This window comes from Pongo pygmaeus, chromosome 2 (assembly GCF_028885625.2).
Source record: "Pongo pygmaeus isolate AG05252 chromosome 2, NHGRI_mPonPyg2-v2.0_pri, whole genome shotgun sequence".
In the NCBI taxonomy this organism is placed as follows: Eukaryota; Metazoa; Chordata; class Mammalia; order Primates; family Hominidae; genus Pongo; species Pongo pygmaeus.
The window spans coordinates 62442286-62461398 of record NC_085930.1 but is presented as its reverse complement, the minus strand read 5'-3'; the positions used below and the strand labels follow the sequence as shown (position 1 = coordinate 62461398).

General features: G+C 39.4%; 1 protein-coding gene across 20 annotated transcripts in view; it reads left to right on the top strand.

Moving 5' to 3' along the window:
* Positions 1–19113, top strand: part of TMCC1 (transmembrane and coiled-coil domain family 1) — a 244635-nt gene that overhangs the window by 154965 nt on the left and 70557 nt on the right. The window contains exon 2 of one of the 20 annotated variants that reach the window (XM_063662653.1): positions 2284–2383. The exons of 17 other annotated variants lie outside the window; for them this stretch is intronic. In XM_063662653.1, the coding sequence (XP_063518723.1) occupies positions 2342–2383 (42 nt within the window). In that variant the 5' untranslated portion in view covers positions 2284–2341. Of the gene's footprint in view, positions 1–2283; positions 2384–3945; positions 4067–15201; positions 15685–19113 lie in introns of those variants that run through there. 2 more of the 20 variants (XM_063662662.1, XM_063662654.1) reach the window with 2 other exon arrangements.

Sequence of the window (19113 nt, the reverse complement as noted above, 5' to 3'; positions counted from 1 at the left end):
TCAAGTCAGGTTACCAGAAAGCTACAGACTTAAACTGTGTTCCTTCAGCTCATGTAGAAACTCACTCACTGAACTATGATTTTATAAGTCCTTGGTTATTGTTGTAGATGGTTATAAAAATCATCTGTGGGCCGGGCGCAGTGGCTCACGTAATCTCAGCATTTTGGGAGGCCGAGGCGGGTGGATCACTTGAGGTCAGGAGTTTGAGACCAGCCTGGCCAACATGGTAGAATTCTGTCTCTACTGAAAATACAAAAATTAGCCAGGTGTGGTGGTGCATGCCTATAATCCCAGCTAGTCAGGAGGCTGAGGCATGAGAATCTCTTGAATCCAGGAGGCTGCAGTGAGCCCGGATCGTGCCACTGCACTCCAACCTGGGAGACAGAGTGAGATTCTGTCTCAAAAAAAGAATCATCTGTGAAGGATATCTTTTCATCTTTAAAAAAAATAATTCTTAAAGATTTTAGTTAGGCTGGGCATGGTGGCTCATGCCTTTAATCCCAGCAGTTTGGGAGACCAAGGTAGGTGTGTTTCTTGAGCCCAGGAGTTTGAGACCAGCCTGGGCAACATGGCAAAACCCCATCTCTACAAAAAATACAAAAATTAGCTGGGCGTGGTGGCGCGTGCCTATAGTCCCAGCTAGTCAGGAGGCTGAGGTGGGAGGATCACTTACCCAGGTGGCGGAGGTTGCTGGGAGCTGAGATTTCGCCATTGCACTCCAGGCTGGGTGACAGAGCGAGACCCTGTCTCAAACAAAAACAAATAAAAAAAAGATTTTAATTATTAGTCAGTTCTTCTTATATAAAAGTCCATGTGTAAATTTCTCCTCCAGTTAAGTGGAGATAAATTCTATTCTTAAACACTTTTTTAAATCACTAATGAAAAAAATTACAATGAAACCATCCTATCTCCATTTTTGCTTTGGTTGCTAGAAAACTCAAAAGTGTTCACTTGGAGTAGCTAGCCTTGGTTTATGTTTCTAGTTCAATTGTCTGCTTCCCTGTCTCCCATTATAACTTTTATTCTTTAATTGTAGTTTTTATTGAAACAGTAGTTGTTATTAAAAGTTTTTTAAAAAATAAATTTTACAAGTCATTTTAAATTCCTGTTTGGAAGTAAAGTAGATTATGGATTAGTAACTTGTACTGCAACAGAATTGTATAATATACCAAGATCTATTCCAGGAATACTGCTTCCTAATTAACGTGACGCCTGAGTAGAGTGCCTTTTGAAACATACAGTGTTAGAACTGAAGAGCCAAAAGTGAAAATTGAAAGCTCTCTTTCTTTTTTCTTCTTTTTTTTTTTTTTTTTTTTTTTTTTTTTAGGCGGAGTCTCACTCTGTTGCCCAGGCCGCAGTACAATGGCACAATCTCAGCTCACTGCAGCCTCTGCCTCCCGGGTTCAAGTGATTATCCTGCCTCAGCCTCCTGAGTAGCTGGGGTTACAGGTGCCCACCACCACGCTTGGCTAATTTTTGTATTTTTAGTAGAGATAGGGTTTTGCCGTGTTGGCCAGGCTGGTCTTGAACTCCTGACCTCAGGTGGTCTGCCCACCTCAGCCTCCCACAGTGCTGGGATTACAGGCGTGAGACACTGCGCCTGGCTGAGCTCTCTTTCTTTTAAGAAAGAAGTATAGTTCTGGAGTTTATATATATTATTTCTGCCCTAAGACATGTGACTCATAGGCCAATGGTTTCTAGCCTGTGCACTTAGATCCTTGGTTACAGTGGAACTAAGTGGTCAACTTTTTAATATCATTGAATATTAGATGATATCAAGAAATTATGGTAAATTTAGTAGGTGTGAGAATGGTATTGTAGTTATTTAGGAGAATGGCTTTAAATTTTGGAGATATGTGCTGAAGTATTTTGGGGTGTGTGTCTTAGTTTATAGGGCTACTATAACAAAATGCCCTAGACTGGGTAGTTTAAAAACAACAGAAATTTATTTCTCACAGTTCTGGAAACTGGGAAGTCCAAGTTCAAGGTGCCAGCAGATTTGGTGTCTGGTGAAGGCCTATTTCTCATAGATAGATGTCACCTTCTTGCTGCATCATCACATGGTGAAAGGGGCAAGAGAATTCCCTCAAGCCTCTTTTTTTTTTTTTTTTTTCTGAGATGGAGGCTTGCTGTGTTGCCCAGGCTGGAGTGCAGTGGCGTGATCTTGGCTCACTGCAACCTCCGCTTCCTGGGTTCAAGCAATTCTCCGTTTCAGTCTCCTGAGTACCTGTGATTACAGGTGTGTGCCACCACGCCCAGCTAATTTTTGTATTTTTTTCGTAGAGATGGGGTTTTGCCATGTTGGCCAGACTGGTCTCTGGTCTTGAACTCCTGACCTCAGATGATTCGCCCACCCCAGCCTCCCAAAGTGCTGGGATTACAGGTATGAGCCACCACGCCCGGCCCCCCTCTAGCCTCTTTTATAAGCTAGCAGTCACATTCATGAGGGTGAAGCCCTTATGACTTAATCACTTTCCAAAAGCCCTACCTTTTAACACTATCACATTGGGTATTAGGTTCCAACATATGAATTTTAGGGAGACATGCAGACCATAGCAGTGTGGAGGATCATATGTAATTTACTTTAAGTAGTTTAGGGGTGCATATGTGTGAAGGTGAAGCAAATATGGCAAAAGATTAACAGTTGTTGAATATAGGTGGTAGGTATATGGCTGTTTATTATAACATCTTTTCTGTTTTTTTCAGTATATCTGAAATTTTTTATAATTAAAAGTTAGAGAAAGGGTACTCATACTTGAATAATTGTGGCCAGGCGCAGTGGCTCACGCTTGTAATCCCAGCACTTTGGGAGGCTGAGCCGGGTGGATCATGAGGTCAGGAGTTCGAGACCAGCCTGACCAACACAGTGAAACCCTGTCTCTACTAAAATTACAAAAATTAGCTGGGCGTGGTGGTGGGCGCCTGTGATCCCAGCTACTCAGGAGGCTGAGGCAGGAGAATCACTTGATCCTGGGAGGTGGGGGTGGCAGTGAGCCGAGATTGTGCCATTGCACTCCAGCCTGGGCAACAGAGCTAGACTCCATCTCAAAAAAAAAAAGAAAAGAAAATAATAATTGTCATTACTAGTCCAGCCTTCATTTTTTTTAAAGGAGAAGATTCATCACAATTATTAAATGGCCTAGACTTGTTTTTGCCTAACATTGTACAACTAGCATAAAGGGATAAGTAACTAAAGTATTAAACAATTGTGTGATAAAATTATTGCCACAGTTTTCACTATCCTGAATGACTCTACAGTGTAGCATTCTGGCAGGCTCCATACGGGATACAGATATGTCCTGCCAGTTGCAGATGCAGATGAGTCAGTAGCATTGATAGTTTAGCATTTGTGCCAGTAGATACCAAGTGAACATGGTGATCACTTGCTCATCTGCCTCACAATCCCTGCACGAGATCCACAGCCTTAACTCAGGTGACCCAGCAGATTTTTGGGTCATTTGTAAGATCAAAAAAACAAATTCTCTACTTTCTTTCCTAGCAAGTCATATGAGAGCCAGAAGAGGGTATAGAATGAGTAAAACTCCCCTTTCTATTCTGGCCAAAGTACATTACTTAAGGTCTACAGATAAGAGCAGGTCTTTTGGCTCTACTCCATGTAGACTTTCCTTTCTCTGATGTTCCAGGAGTCCCCCCAGAAGGTCAGCAGGCTTCTACCGTGTTTCCGGCTTTGAGCGAAATCACTGCCAGGCTACAAGATGTGCCAAATAACCTGCTGTACTGTATTGTAGCAGATGATGGTGGGGAAAGCAAGAGAGCTTATAGAGGCTGCTCCTCTCCTTACTGTCTTGAGTCATGAGACCTTTACTTAGGATATAACAGAAGCTAACCTGTTTTTCACTTGCTCTCTTACATGCACTTTTGAAACGTATTAGATCTTCATAATCCCTGGTTCTCTTTGCTTTTTTTTTTTTTTCTTTTTTTTAGAGAGTCTTGGCTCTGTCACCCAGGCTGGAGTGCAGTGGCACAATCATAGTTCGTAGCAGCCTTGAACTCCTGGGCTCAAGAGATCCTCCCACCTCAGCCTCCCAAGTAGCTAGGACTACAGGTGCGTGCTACAACACCGGGCTACTTTTTTCTTTTTCTTTTTTTGTGGAGACAGGATCTCACTATGTTGCCAAGGCTGGTCTCAAACTCTTGCCTCAAGCGATCCTCCTGCCTCAGCTCCCAAAGTGCTGGGATTACAGGAGTGAGCCGTCACACCTGGCCCCTTTTAGCTTGCTTAAACACACTTTTTTGGCGAAGTGTGTATGCATTTAGCTAACATATTGTTAGAATATTCTTTCATTAAACATTTGAATGTTAACAATGTAATGTATATATGTTCTCATAGTTTTTTTTCTTTCTGATTTTTGTGTTATAAAATATTTCAAACAGAGACTGGGCGCAGTGGCTCACGCCTGTAATCCCAGCACTTTGGGAGGCCAAGGCGGGCGGGTCATGAGGTCAGGAGATCGAGACCAGCCTGGCTGACACAGTGAAACCCCGTCTCTACTAAAAATGTAAAAAATTAGCCGGGAGTGGTGGCAGGCGCCTGTAGTCCCAGCTGCTTGGGAGGCTGAGGCAGGAGAACAGCATGAACCCGGGAGGTGGAGCTTGCAGTGAGCCGAGATCACGCCACTGCACTCCAGCCTGGGCGACAGGGCGAGACTCCATCTCAAAAAAAAAAAAAAATTCGAACAGAAAAATGAAGAGATTAATGGGTGGCTGTATGCAAGAAAAATGAAAAAGAATAACATAAACACTCAAGCACAATTACCAAACTTTTCAAACTTAGTACTTTTATTTTTTTGTATACCATTCCTCAATCCATTACGCTTCTTCAGAGATAAGTACTATCCTGAATTTAGTGTTTTTCATTAACATATGTGTTTTATTCTTTTGTGTTTTTTGAGACAGAATCTCCCTCTGTCACCCAGGCTGGAGTGCATTGATGCAGTCACAGCTCACTGCAGCCTCTGCCTTCTGGGCTCAAGCAATCCTCCCACCTCAGCCTCAAGTAGCTGGGACTACAGGCACCAGCACCAAGCCCAGCTAATTTTTATATTGTTTGTAGTGACGGAGTTTCTCCATGTTGCCCAGGCTGATCTCAAACTCCTGAGCTTAAGCAGTCTGTCCACCTCAGCCTCTCAAAGAACAAATATGTCTATGTACTTGTATTGCATGTACATCTGTCCATAAAAAAAATAAAGTTTTGTTTTACATGATTTTAAATTTTATGTAAATGATTCTTTTACATTTTATGCAAGTCTGTATACGCAAAATTTCTTTACTCTTTTCACTTGATATCATGCTTTTGAAATTATTTACATTGATACATATAGTTCTGATCTACTTGTATAGTATTCTGTTTTATGAACATACCAGTTTGTAGGTTGATTCTCCTGTTAATGGACATATAGTTTTCTGTATTTCATTGTTTCATAAACAGTGCTACAGTGAATACCCTTGAACATGTCTTCTTATGCAAATATATGGAGTTTCTCTAGTATATACTAATTTATCTAGTACTTCCTAGGAATGGATTTACTGGGTTGTACAGTATATTCATCTTCTCTTTAACTAGATATTGCTAAATTGCTATCCAGAGTGATTATGCTAACTTATTCCTATCAGTAGTGTGTGAAAGTTACCATTGACCTGCATCTTCACAAACACTTAAAATTTTTGCCTGTTTGTGGATGTGAAATGGTGCTATCTACACAGTTTCTTTCTGTGTAGTGATTTGTTTGGGCAAAGCTTATGATAGCTAGTGGAGCTGATTGACATCCTAGATATTTTAATTCAGGAAATATTAGTGCTTAATTATACAAACAGGTTGGTAGGCTATTCTGAATGAAATGCTGCTTGCTGGTGAAATACTCTGTTTTCAAGACCACAAAACTAAAACCTTGTTTTAGGAATTCTATACAAGAATAACTTTGCGGAAAATTTTTTCCCTCAGGGCATTTCCACTTTCCAAATTTTTCCTCGTTGTTCCCTTTTCCTCCAATGATTCTCTTAGTTCTTCTGACTGATACCAGTCAGGGCATGAAAGAATGAAATGTCCAAACCCTTACTGACAAATTATACCTGACAGTAGAATAAACCCACATCTACTAAGAGGCTTCCATGGTTTTTATTGCTATCACTTTGATTACTCCAATAATGAAACTATTGTATCTGTTTCTTAGAAGCCAAGGTAAGAAAGCAGAGAATAGTCTGCCATTGAACTGATAGCATCTGTTTTATAATTACCTGGTGACTTTTCTAGAGAAGATGTATAAAGGCTGTGTTGTTTCATGTGCACCACACTTGAATGATTGCTTCTTGAGTTGGATTGTACTCCAATTATCTATTTCTGTGTAACAGTTCACCTCAGAACTTAGTGGCTTAAGATGCCTGTTATGGGTAAGATGGAGCAAACACATTTCACCTGTCTTTTCTACTGAACTCAGCTAAAACACCTGGCCTAGAGCAACTATTTGAGGACTCCAAAAGATGTATCTTAAAAGTTGCACTAAGAAGGAGCAGACTTTGAAGTACTGTTGAACCAGGGTTTAATTTATCATTCTCCCCTTTCTCATATCCCCAGGCTTCAACTCAACACAGCCTAAAACCCCTAAGTGGACATTAATGTGGATAAGAGAACTCTAGGAGAAGCCTTCAGTTCTAGTTCAAAGAATGGGAAGGTGATATTGTTATACTAATAGAAAGTACAGAAACTTTTTCTTTTTTCCTTTTTCTTTCCTCTGTTCTCTTGCACCATGAACCTCAAGCAGTCCTGCAGTGACAGCAGATTGGGGACTTGCAAGAGCTTAAAACTCTGATTTTAGGGAACCATTCTCAGATCAGTGGAGCTGTGGTCACAAAAGGGTGGAATGCGTCTCAATTGTTTTTTTCTCCCTCCTTCATCTGCTTGCTTCCAAACAAAGGGACTATTATGGAAATTGTATGGCTGAGCAGAGTAAATAACATACCAGCTTTCTGACTAGGTAATGAGAAAGGGGAATCCCATTGACCTAGAAAGTACTGGGGGATTATAAGATATTTGAAAGTAAACTCTTTAAATTTTATTATGAATTTTTGAGCTTATTCATGCAGTCTGCATGCAGAAATCTGACCCCAAACAGTATACTTAGACTTTAAGAAATGAAGTAGGGGTTAGACCATTGCCGAGTCCCAGACTGGCAACAGGGTGGGTGGTGCATCTGTGGGACAGATCCAAAAAGCACTGCAAAGACTTTGAAAACTTAACTGACATTGGAGTTCTGGCTGGGGAACAATGCAAGGATGTCCTCTCTGGCAATTTCTGTTGGTATTGAAGTTCTTGCCAGTCAAATAAATCAAGAAAAGGAAATAAAAGACATACAAATTGGAAAGAAAGAAGTAAAACAATTCCTATTCACTGGCTACATCACTGTATATATAGAAAACCAAGGAATCCACAGAATACTCCTAGAACTAAGTGAGGTTAGCAAGGTTGCAACATACTATGCCAGTCTACACAAAATATTTAGAAAAAAAATTTCAAAAAGTTCCAAAAAGCAAAATTTGAATTTGCCACACATGAAATACTATGTTGAATCCATGTGAATGAAGTGATGTGTAGGCATTGCATTGGGTATTATAAATCTAGAGATTCTTTAAAGCATATGGGAAGCCGGGCACAGTGGCTCATGCCTGTAATCCCAACCTTTGGGAGGATGAGGCAGGTGAATCGTTTAAGCTCAGGAGTTCAAGACCAGCCTGGGCAGCATGGCAAAACCCTGTCTCTACCAAAAAAAAAAAATACAAAAAACTAGCCGGGCTTGGGGGCTCACACCTGTAGTCTCAGCTCCTTGGGAGGCTGAGGTGGGAGGATGGCTTGAGCCAGTAAGTATGAAATTAGCTGTTGTGTAAAAAAATTTTGGGCCAGGCACGGTGGCTCACGCCTGTTTAAAAGAAAAAGATGAAGTTCCCCTCTATTCCTAATTTGCTAAGAGTTCTTATTTATTTATTTATTTATTTATTTATTTATTTATTTAGAGACAAAGTCTCACTCTGTCACCCAGACTGGAGTGCAGTGGCACAATGTTGGTTCACTGCAACCTCTGCCTCCTGGGCTCAAGTAATTATTGTGCCTCAGTCTCCCAAGTAGCTGGGATTACAGGCATGCATCACGATGTCTAGCTAATTTTTGTATTTTTAGTAGAGACAGGGTTTCACCGTGTTGGCTAGGCTGGTCTCAAACTCCTGGCCTCATGTGATCTCTCCACCTTGGCCTCCCAAAGTGCTGGGATTACAGGTGTGAGCCACCACCGCGTCCAGCCTAATTGGCTAAGAGTTTAATAATGAGTGGCTGTTGACTTTTCTCAAATGCTTTTCCTGTATAAATTGATATCATATGGTTTTGCTTATCTGGACTAATGTTGCTTACCTTGCTTGGTTTTCAAATATTGAACCAGCATTGCATTCCTGATACAAACCCTGCTTGGATATGATATATTATTCTTCATATACATTACTAGGTTTGATTTGCTAGTATGAGGGCTTATTGGTCTGCTGTCTTGTTTTGTTTAACAGATCTTCTCCGGGTTTAATTCCTGGATAATGCTGGCTTCATAAAATGAGTTCCTCCTCCTTCTGCTTTCTGGAACAGATTGTATAGAACTGATTTATTTGTAATAAATGTTTGGTAGAATTTAGTTGAAAGCACAGGGAGATTTCTTTTTCAGAATATGTTTAATTACAAAATTTCATTTTAAAAACAGTTATATAACCATTCAGGTTATCTATTTCATCTTAAGTGATTCTGGTAGTTTGTTGTTTGAGAATTTGGTCTGCTTCATGTAAACTGTTGATTTAAGTACACACAGTTCTTTGTAGGCATTCCCTATTATCCTTTTAACACAATGCCAATCAGAAATCTCAGCAGAACCTTTTTGTGGAGATAGACAAGCTTATTCTTAAATATATATGGAAAGGCAAAAGAACTAGAAGAGTCAACCAGTACTGGAAAAGAAAAATAAAGTTACACAAATTATTCTACCCAGCTTTCAGACTTACCATAAAGCTACAGTAATCAAGATGAGGCCATATTAGTAAAAGGGTAGACATGTAGATTAATGGAATAGAATAGAAAGTTCAGAAATAGACCCACGAAAATATTGCCAGTTCATGTTTCACAAAAATACAAAGGCAATTCAATGGAGAAAGGATAGTGTTTTCAAAAAGAGGTGTTGGAAAAAGGAGAAATCTGTAGGCAAAAACTTGAACTTCTCACACCTTATATAAATATTAACACAAAATAAATCATAAATTAATACATAAAATAAACTATGAAACTTTTAGAACAACACAGGAAATTTTTAATCTATGAAAGATGCTATTGAGAGAATTAAAGGGCATGCTGCATATTGGGAGAAAAATTTGTAAATCACATATCTGACAAAGGACTTATATTCAGAATACAGATGGTTCCTGACTTAAAATGGTTCCACTTAACAATTTTTTTGACTTTACAATGCTGCAAAAGCAATATATATCTAGCAGAAACCATATTTCAAGTACCCATACAACTATTCTGTTTTTCACTATCAGTACAATAGTCAATAAATCATTTTTCTATTTTTTATTTTATTTATTTTAAAATTTTTTTAAAAGCAGAGACAAGGTCTCACTCATTGGCCAGGCTGGTCTTGAACTCCTGGGATCAAGTATTCCTCCCATCTCAGCTCAATATTCCTCCCATCTCAGCTCAATATTCCTCCCATCTCAGCCTCCTAAAGTGCTGGGATTACAGGCATGAGCTTTTGTGCCTGGCCTCATTCCTTTTTATGAAATAGGCTTTGTGTTAGATGATTTTGCCAACTGTGGGCTAATGTAAGCGTTCTGAGCAATTTAAGGTAGGTTAGGCTAAGCCATGATGTTCAGTAAGTTAGGTATATTAAATACACTTTCAACTTGCAATATTTTCATTTTATTATTTTTTTACGATGGGATTCTTGCTGTGTTGACTAGGCTGGTCTCAACCTCCTGGCCTCAAGTCACCTTCCACCTTGGCCTCCCAAAGTGCTGGGATTATACATGTGAGCTACTGCGCCTGGGCAATATTTTCATCTCACAGTTGATTTATTGAGACAAAAGTCAAGGAACAGCTGTATATAAAAAATTGTCAAAGCTCAATAGTTTTATTTTTAAACCCTATATAATACATGGTCAAATGTCTTAAACAGATTCTTTACAAAAGATTCTTTAATGTCTTAACCAGATTCTTTAAAACAGGCAACAAAAGTTGTCATATACAATGACAACTAAATACATAAAAAGATATTTAGCCTTAGTATCCATTAAGGAAATGCATTTAAAATCTTGATGAGGTACCACTCTTAAAGTGACTAAAATAAAAAACTGACAGTTGCAAATGCTGGCAAGGATGCAGAGAACAATTGGAACTCATACGCTGCTGATAGGAAAGAAAAATGGCAAAACTACTCTGGAAAAGTTTGGTGATTTTTTTTTAAGTTAAACATACACTGAACATGTAACCCAGTAAATCCATGCCTAGGTATTTAACCTAGAAACATGAAAACTTACATTTCTATGAAATCCTCTACACTGATGTTTATGGCACCTCTATTCACAATTGCTAAAAAATGGAAACCATCCAAATGTCCTTCAACAGGTGAATGGATAAACTGTGGTATATACATACAATGAACTACTACTCAGCAATAAAAAGGAATGAACATAATATATGCATCATCCTTTATGCATCTCAAAGACATTGTGTTGATAAATCAGTCTCAGAAAGTTATATACTGTATGATTCTGTTTATGTGACACTCTCAGAAAGATAGGACTGTAGTAAAAAAGAATAGGTTAGGGGTTAGTGGTAGGGTTAGGTGTGCCTACATAAGGAAGTCTTTTGGAACTTCTCTGTATCCTGATTATACTGCTGGTGGTTTCATGAGTCTATGCATGTTTTAAAATGCATAGAACTGTACACATACCTAAAAAGTAAATTCTGTGGTGTTAAGAAATTTTTTAAAAACTTTGTAGCTTGCTGGGCACCGTGGCTCACGCCTGTAATCCCAGTGCTTTGGGAGGCTGAGACGGGCAGATCACAAGGTCAGGAGTTCAAGACCAGCCTGGCCAACATGGTGAAACCCCATCTGTACTAAAAATACAAAAATTAGCTGGGCGTGGTGGCCGGTGCCTGTAATCCCAGCTACTTGGGAGACTGAGGCACGAGAATCGCTTGAACCCCGGAGGCGGAGGTTGCAGTGAGTCAGGATCGCGCCATTGCACTCCAGCCTAGGTGACAGAGCAAGACTCCATCTCAGAACAACAACAAAAAAAACTTTGTAGCTTAAAGTGACAATTTATTTGTCTCGATTCTGTGGGTTGACCAGGCACTTCCGGTTTGTATCAAGTTCCCTATATTAATAAACTTTGCTTTAGGTTAAACCTGTTCATCTTACTCATTTTTATATCCCTAAATGTCCCATATAGTGTGCCTGGCACATAATAAGAATTATTGAATAAATTAGTACAGAGCCCTTCTGCTTTAGGTCAAAGCAAAGTTTATTAAGTTTGCTGAGGTATTGGGATGATCAGAAAGTCCAAGTAGCCTCACTCACATGCTAGCTGTTTATGTTAGCTGCTGACTCTGAGTTCAGCTGTGGCTTTTGGCCAGGGACCTTGATTACACTAGTTGGGCTTTTTTGTAGCATGGCAGCTGAGTTCCAAGGAGTGTTCAAAAAGAATAATCCCCAATTTTCAAGAACTTAACAAGTCTCTGCATAGTTGTTGATAGTATGCCATTTGCTATAGCTAGTTACAGCTAGACACCAAGCCCAAAGTCAGTATGGGAAGAAGACTACGCGGGGCATAAGTACCAGGAGGGTTGGCTCATTAGGGACCTCCAAATTACTGTCAGTTGCAGATAGTGAGGGCTTTTGTTTTATTTTTGTTGTAACAGCTTTCTCAGCTTTCCTTCAGACCTTCAGGACTATCTATATTCCTTTAGCAAGAAACATTAAGAGACTCCATTATCTAAGAAGGAATAATTGAAGATTGCCTGTTATTTATAAAGATGTAAAATGTGATTATTGTAAACATGTTGAAAATGTATTATTTTTCTATAAGCTTTGATGATTATAGACTTACATCTTTATAAAGATTTAAAATTCATATTTATAAAAATGAAACCCACCAACTTCATTCTTTGTGTACCTAGTCAGTTTTCCCCAGAATTTTTTCTACCATTTATTGATCCTCAGTACAGAGAAAAGGTTCCAAAAAACCTCACATAGCACTATAGACAATCTCAGAATTAATTCTGGGGCTAGAAAGGAACCTTCATTGATCATGCAGTCAAACAGCATTCCAAAGAAGTAATTTGTCCAAAAAAAGCCTCTACAGAGGATTTATATAGTGAAGTTATAAGGCAGGAATACCAAACCATAAACATCTCTGCAAAGTGAGTACATTGCAGAAATTGAAGAGTTATTGTTTTTTGTTCATTTGTTTGTTCCATTGTTTTTATACAGTGGTGACATAAAAAACCAGATTGGTATGACAGTTCATGAAGTAGGAACAAGATTATAGGAGGGTACACCATGGTTTAGTAGAAAGGACAGAAATGGAGAATCAGTACACGTGGATTCTAGATCTGATAGGGCCACAACTACATCATTCATTTCTCCTTTCAAAGACTAGGGTTTTGTACTATAAAATAAGATGTTTGGTTTGAACAGTGGTTCTTTTTTTTTTTTTTTTTTTGAGACAGAGTCTTGCTCTGTCACCCAGGCTGAAGTGCAGTGGCACCATCTCAGCTCACTGCAACCTCTGCCTCCTGGGTTCAAGCAGTTCTCCTGCCTCAGCCTCCCAAGTAGCCGAGATTACAGGTGTGCACCACCTCACCCAGCTGATTTTTGTATTTTTAATAGAGAGGGTTTTACCATGTTGGCCAGGCTGGTCTCGAACTCTTGACCTCAGGTGATCCTCCCACCTCGCCCTCCTGAAGTGCTGGGATTACAGGTGTGAGCCATCACGCCCGGCCTTCACATCCCTAGGAGACTTGAGATATTAGAATCTCTAATGGAGAGGTATACTTTTTAAAAAGTAGAGTCTATATAATTCTTGTTTTAAAACTGTAAACTACAGATAGTAAAGCACAATAAAATGTTCCAGAGTGGTAGGAATGCATAGCTAGACTGTAGAGTGAGGCAGTATTGTGGAGGATGTAAAGTTTTTATTTGTTTGTTTTGTTTTAATGTTGAGAAATAGTAGCCCAGAGAATACAGATGATCTCAAAAGTCAATAGAGGGCAAGAACCTGTTCATCTTATTCATTTTTGTATCCCTAAATGTCCCATATAGTGTGCCTGGCACATAGTAAGAATTATTGAATAAATACGAAGCCCTTCTACTTAGAAAATTTTGTCTCCGACATTGAGGATAGTAATTTAGAGCTGCAAAAGTTTCACTCTGTTGTTAGTCCTACTTCTCCTCTACAGATAAGGTATGACTGACTCTTTTTGTTCCATATTAATGCCTATTCCTTTTTGGCCTAAAGTCTGTACCTGTACATACAGGTAGATACAGGTACCTGTCTGTACCTATACAGATTTACATAATTTATCAGATGCTCCCTTCTATTCCTATCCTGGTTCATAGAATGATTATCTTTAGGTTTTTGGGTACAAATGTAGAAATCAAAACATTAGTTGTATCTCCTACCTTTGGCAGTAGACTAAAACCCATACTCCAAAGGACTGTTTACTGCTTTCCCAGACTTTTCTCTTGGCCTTGTGTTAAGATGTTGCTAAGAAAGAAGCTCAGAACTAAAAAATTTAGTACGGTTGTTTCTTTTCAATTGGTAATAACCACCATTCTGGGCACTGTTTCTTGTGCATCTTAAAACTAAGGAATCAAAATTTCCTTTGATAGTGTTAAGTATAACAAAAAAAAAATCAATGTTCAAAGTAGATTACTCTTTCAGAGGTTCTTATAAAATGACCTAAAGAAAAGTTTATTAATACAGGAAACTTGCCTATCCAGTCTTTCAAAATTACCTACTTTGAAACAATCCAGTAATGATTTTTTTCTATTTTCTTTTTTGTATTTCTATAATGACTTTTTTCTATTTCTTTTTTCTATTTACTTAAAAAAAAAGATGCTATGTTTCGTTTTTATTGAAGTAAAATTCTAAAAAAAAATGAAAAAAATATATTAGAAATTGTACGATTAGGCCAGGCACGGTGGCTCACATCTGTAATCCCAACACTCTAGGAGGCCAAGGCAGGAGGATCACTTATCAGGAGTTTGAGACCAGCCTGGCCAACATGGTGAAACCCCATCTCTACTAAAAATACAAAATTAGTGGGTGTGGTGGCACATACTTGTAATCCCAGCTACCTGGGAGGCTGATGCAGGAGAATCACCTGAGCCCAGGAGGCAGAGGTTGCGGTGAGCTGAGATCACACCATTGCACTCCAGCCTGGATGGCAGAGCAAGACCCTGTCTCAAAAAGAAAAAGAAAACGAAATTGTATGATTATTTTTAGGTTTTTGGGTACAAATGTAGATCCTCAAAAACTTTATCAGAAATTTGGAAATCTGTAAATAAGTTATATGTATCTCCTTTTAAAATCCAATATTAGTAAGCTATATGTATAAAAACAAAGCTAGTGTATCTTGAAGAAAAAAGTTTTTATTTCTTTATTCCTTATCTCTCCGTGTCCCACTGAACTATTGAAGAACTTCTTATAGATTTACCTTCCCATTAGTGCTGTAGTACAGTTTTGTTTTATCTCCATTGTCTTGTGTTTCCTGGCTAAATTTTACTTGTTATAAAACTATTGGGTCACTTTTGGTCTAGAACAGAACTTTCATAGTATAAGGGACACCATAAAATGTAAAGGAATATCTGCATTGCCCTGTTTTCTCTTCGTAGAAAATTCATGTTCTGGCTCCTTTTTTAGTGCCCCTCTTCTTTGGAGGAAGAATTTCTAAAGGCACACATTCTTGAACTAAAAAGAAATGATGATGTATATTAGGTTTGCCTTTTGGGCACATGTGAAAAATGAGGTTATTCACACCTTCGGTTCTGGCATATATCCATTACCAAAAATGTATTTCCAGAATATTCTCCCTGTTCCATAGTAAAGTCACAGAGGTGGTTTGGGGTTCTTCAGCTAGGGCGTAGTGTCCAGGAACAGATCAGATCAGAATCAGTATGTTGTTTATGATACAGATCAAATTAACCAATGATTCTTCCAGTTTTCTTCTTCCTGATTATTTCCTCCAGACACAAAATAGGTTCAAGGAGAAAAGTTCTTTTCTACCATTAAACTTTTGAGCTGCCTGTGTTTGGGATTCAAAGTATTTTGGGTGCTTATTGCTTAACTGGGCTGAAGATTATCTCATGTGACAGCATAGATCTCTTGTTTTGGAATTGCCATTACTTTCTAGAACAGGCATTCTGTACAGCTGCCAACATGCCCTGAATCCTCTTGCTTCATATTACAGTGATACTGCTTTGTCAGGGTAGAATTCAGCCTCACAGGGCTGGAGTCAGTCACTGCTGACCTCATGCCACAGTACAACATGTTCAAATCTGGGAGAAACCTGAGGGTTATTCAGCATATTCCTCCTCCTCCTCTCTCACAAGCATGGAGCCCTCACTCTCCTCGGAAACCGTATGTTGTATATGTGTGTGTATCTGTCTTTAAAAAAAAAAAAAAAAAAAAATCTCTTCCTGAATCCTGTAGTTAGTCCTGCAGCTTTAAGTGGGGGCTGGTTGAATAGACAGACAAAGGAAATAGCCTGAGCTGCTGAAACTTAGCATTTTTCAGCAGTAGATCTCAGCCAGGGGCATTTGCTATTTTAGGACTGACTTGTGTAAGATTGTAATAATGGAGAAGCATGATATGTGTTTCCTAGTTGTTCATTTTACCCAAAGCTATTTGGACAGAATGTAGAGGGTGCTCTGTAGCTGTATGGACATGCTCAGATCATCCTGGAGTGTCCCGTCTCTTGTGTGTAATGGGCTGCTTCATTGCAGAGTAAATGTCATCCTCACTTTCTCAAGCGAAATAGTTACTGGAAAATCAGTGTTTCCTTCAATGAACAAGAGTTTCATTTGCCTTGGACTGCTTGGGAAAAACATGGGTTAAATTCGAAGATGCCAGGCATGCATAACAAATAGGAATTTGATTTAGAGCCACCTGGAATACTTCTTAAATTAAAAAAAAAATTCTTGATGGATCTGGGTGGCCAAAAAAAAGAAAAAGATTTCTCAGTGCTCAGCTACTTATTTTCAAAGTATTTTTCCCAAGGACTTGGAAATTTTCTGAATTGTAAAGCAATATACACATATCTCAGTGTGAAACTTGTATCTCCAGATCAGCAGAACAAATCTCTGAGATAAAACTGGATTAGAGGATGATCCAGCTTTATTCAACACAACCACCGTTTTCACATTTCACCCATAGTCCTGAGTACAAACTTAGCCTATAGTTTGATTTTACCATTTTTTTAGTTGATCTTACCATTTTTTAGTTGATCTTATAAATGATACATATTTTCTAAGAGATAAATACTAAAGCAAAGCAGATTCTTTATAGTTTTGCCTGATTCTGAAGTTAATGTACATTCATATTGTTTGCTATTGAGCAGTTGGATTTAAGATCCAAACAGATTTTTCACTGTGAAGTTTGATATTGAATTACCCTCTTATGCCTTATGGTTGATAATTTAAATGCCAACTTTTTAAACAGATTTGTGTCTCTGGTCTGTACCCTCTTTTTCTGTTTGCTATATATCTTGGATTCAAAACCCCTGACACATCTCTGTTTGTTCTGAGGTTATAAAAGGTCAGTTTACTTATCTATTTTATTAAGAATGCTAGCCCAGGGTGAATGGGGTGATCAGAAGGAAAGGATTCATAGGAGAGCCCTAAAGGAATAGTGGGTGGAGACTAGCAGTAAAAGAGAAGTTAACTCCTTTTTTTCCATTATTGATAGTCAGGTGAGGGAGGGCATAAAACATAATTTAAATATTTTTAATTGATTTTATTTGCTGATTGCATTAACTTATAAGAGTAGAGAGAGTATGATCAAAACAATATAGTTAGTACCTGAGTGAGTGAGTGTAGATTAAACCAGCGGTCCCCAACCTTTTCGGCACCAGGGACCGGTTTTGTGGAAGACAGTTTTTCCACAGATGGGGTCGGGGTGTCTGTGGGGAAGGTTGGAGTGGGATGGTTTGGGGATGAAACTGTTCACCTCAGGTCATCAGGCATTAATTAGATCATCATAAGGAGCATGCAACCTAGATCCCTCGCAAGCGCAGTTCATAATAGGGTTTGTGCTCCTATGAGAATCTGATGCCACCACTGATCTGACGGGAGGTGGAGCTCAGGTGGTAATACTCACTTGCTTGTTGCTCACCTCCTGCTGTGTGGTCTGGTTCCTAACAGGCCACTGACCTGTACTGGTCTGCGGCCCAGGGGTTGGGGATCCCTGGATTAAACTATTTCCTTGCTTCCCTACCTTTGTCTGTCTCTTACCCAAACTATTTATTGATTGGTAAACTAAAATATTCTCATTGAAACAATGATTAAAATGTTCACAAATGAGGTACTTGCCCCTAGTATCTAAAACTTTTAATATAACAATCTAGATACATAAAACTGCTATAGATAGGGGTTCATATATGACCTCCTTGCATGAGATTGCACACGCTTTGTGTTTTTTGTTTGTTTGTTTTTGAGACAGAGTCTCGCTCTGTTGCCCAGGCTGGAGTGCAGTGGCGCCATCTCGGCTCACTACAAGCTCTGCCTCCTGGGTTCACGCCATTCTCCTGCCTCGGCCTCATGAGTAGCTGGGACTACAGGTGCCCGCCACCATGCCCAGCTAAATTTTTTTTTTTTTTTTTTTTTTGTATTTTTAGTAGAGGTGGGGTTTCACGGTGTTAGCCAGGATGGTCCCAATCTCCTGACCTTGTGATCCGCCTGCCTCGGCCTCCCAAAGTGCTGGGATTATAGGCGTGAGCCACCACACCCGGCCTGCACACCCTTTGTGAAGAGTTCATTCCAAATTACAGAATGAACGTTTTGAAGGCAGGATTTGAGAAGAAAAAATGTAGCTGACTCTGTGGTCCCAGCTACTTGGAAGGCTGAAATGGGAGATTGCTTGAATCCCGGGGCAGGGTAGGGCAGTGGAGGTTGCAGTGAGCCAAATTACCACTGCGCTCCAGACTGGGTGACAGAGCAAGATCCTTTCTCAAAATAAATAAATACAATATAGCAGGGTAAGAGGGATTGGAAGTGCTGGACATTGAGGGTAGACTGCCATTTTTACTAGAACAGTAAGCATAAGCTTCATTTAAAACAAGACATTTGAAGGAAGACTTGAAAGAGGAGAGCAGGTTAGCCATTCAGCTGAGGAATGAGCGTTCCAGGCAGGGGGTACAGCCAGAATAACTGCAGGAGTTTTCAGTGTTTACAAGGAATTAAAAAGAGGTTAGTTGGTATGATTAGAGCAATAATTAAGAGAGGAAAGAGTGGCAGGAATTGGGAGTGTGAGAGATTTAATACAGTGTATCAGTTATCTATTGCTATGTAACACACCACCTTAAAACTTAGTGGCTTAGCCAGGCACAGTGGCTTGCACCTGTAATCCCAGGTACTCAGGAGGCTGAGGCAAGAGGATCACTTGAGGTCAGGAGTTCAAGACCAGCGTGAGCAACATAGTGAGAGCTTGTCCAAAAAAAAAAAAAAATTAGCCAGGCATGGTGGTGTGTGCCTGTAGTCCCAGCTACTAAGGAGGTTGAGGTGAGAGAATCCCTTGAGCCCAGGAGTTTGGTACTGCAGTGAGCTATGATCAGGCTACTGCACTGCAGCCTGGGTGACAGAGTGAGACTGTCTTTTAAAAAATAATAAAAATATTAGCTTAATATAACTTTTATTTGCTCACAATTTTGAGTCAGCCATTTGGGCTGGGCTCTACTAGGTGGTTCTTAGGCTGGTCTTGCCTCGTGTCATTATAGTTGTTGGGGGGCTCAGGTGGACCTGGATGGTCTAAGATGGCCTCCCTTCCTCAAGTGTCTGGTAGTAGGTACTGGCT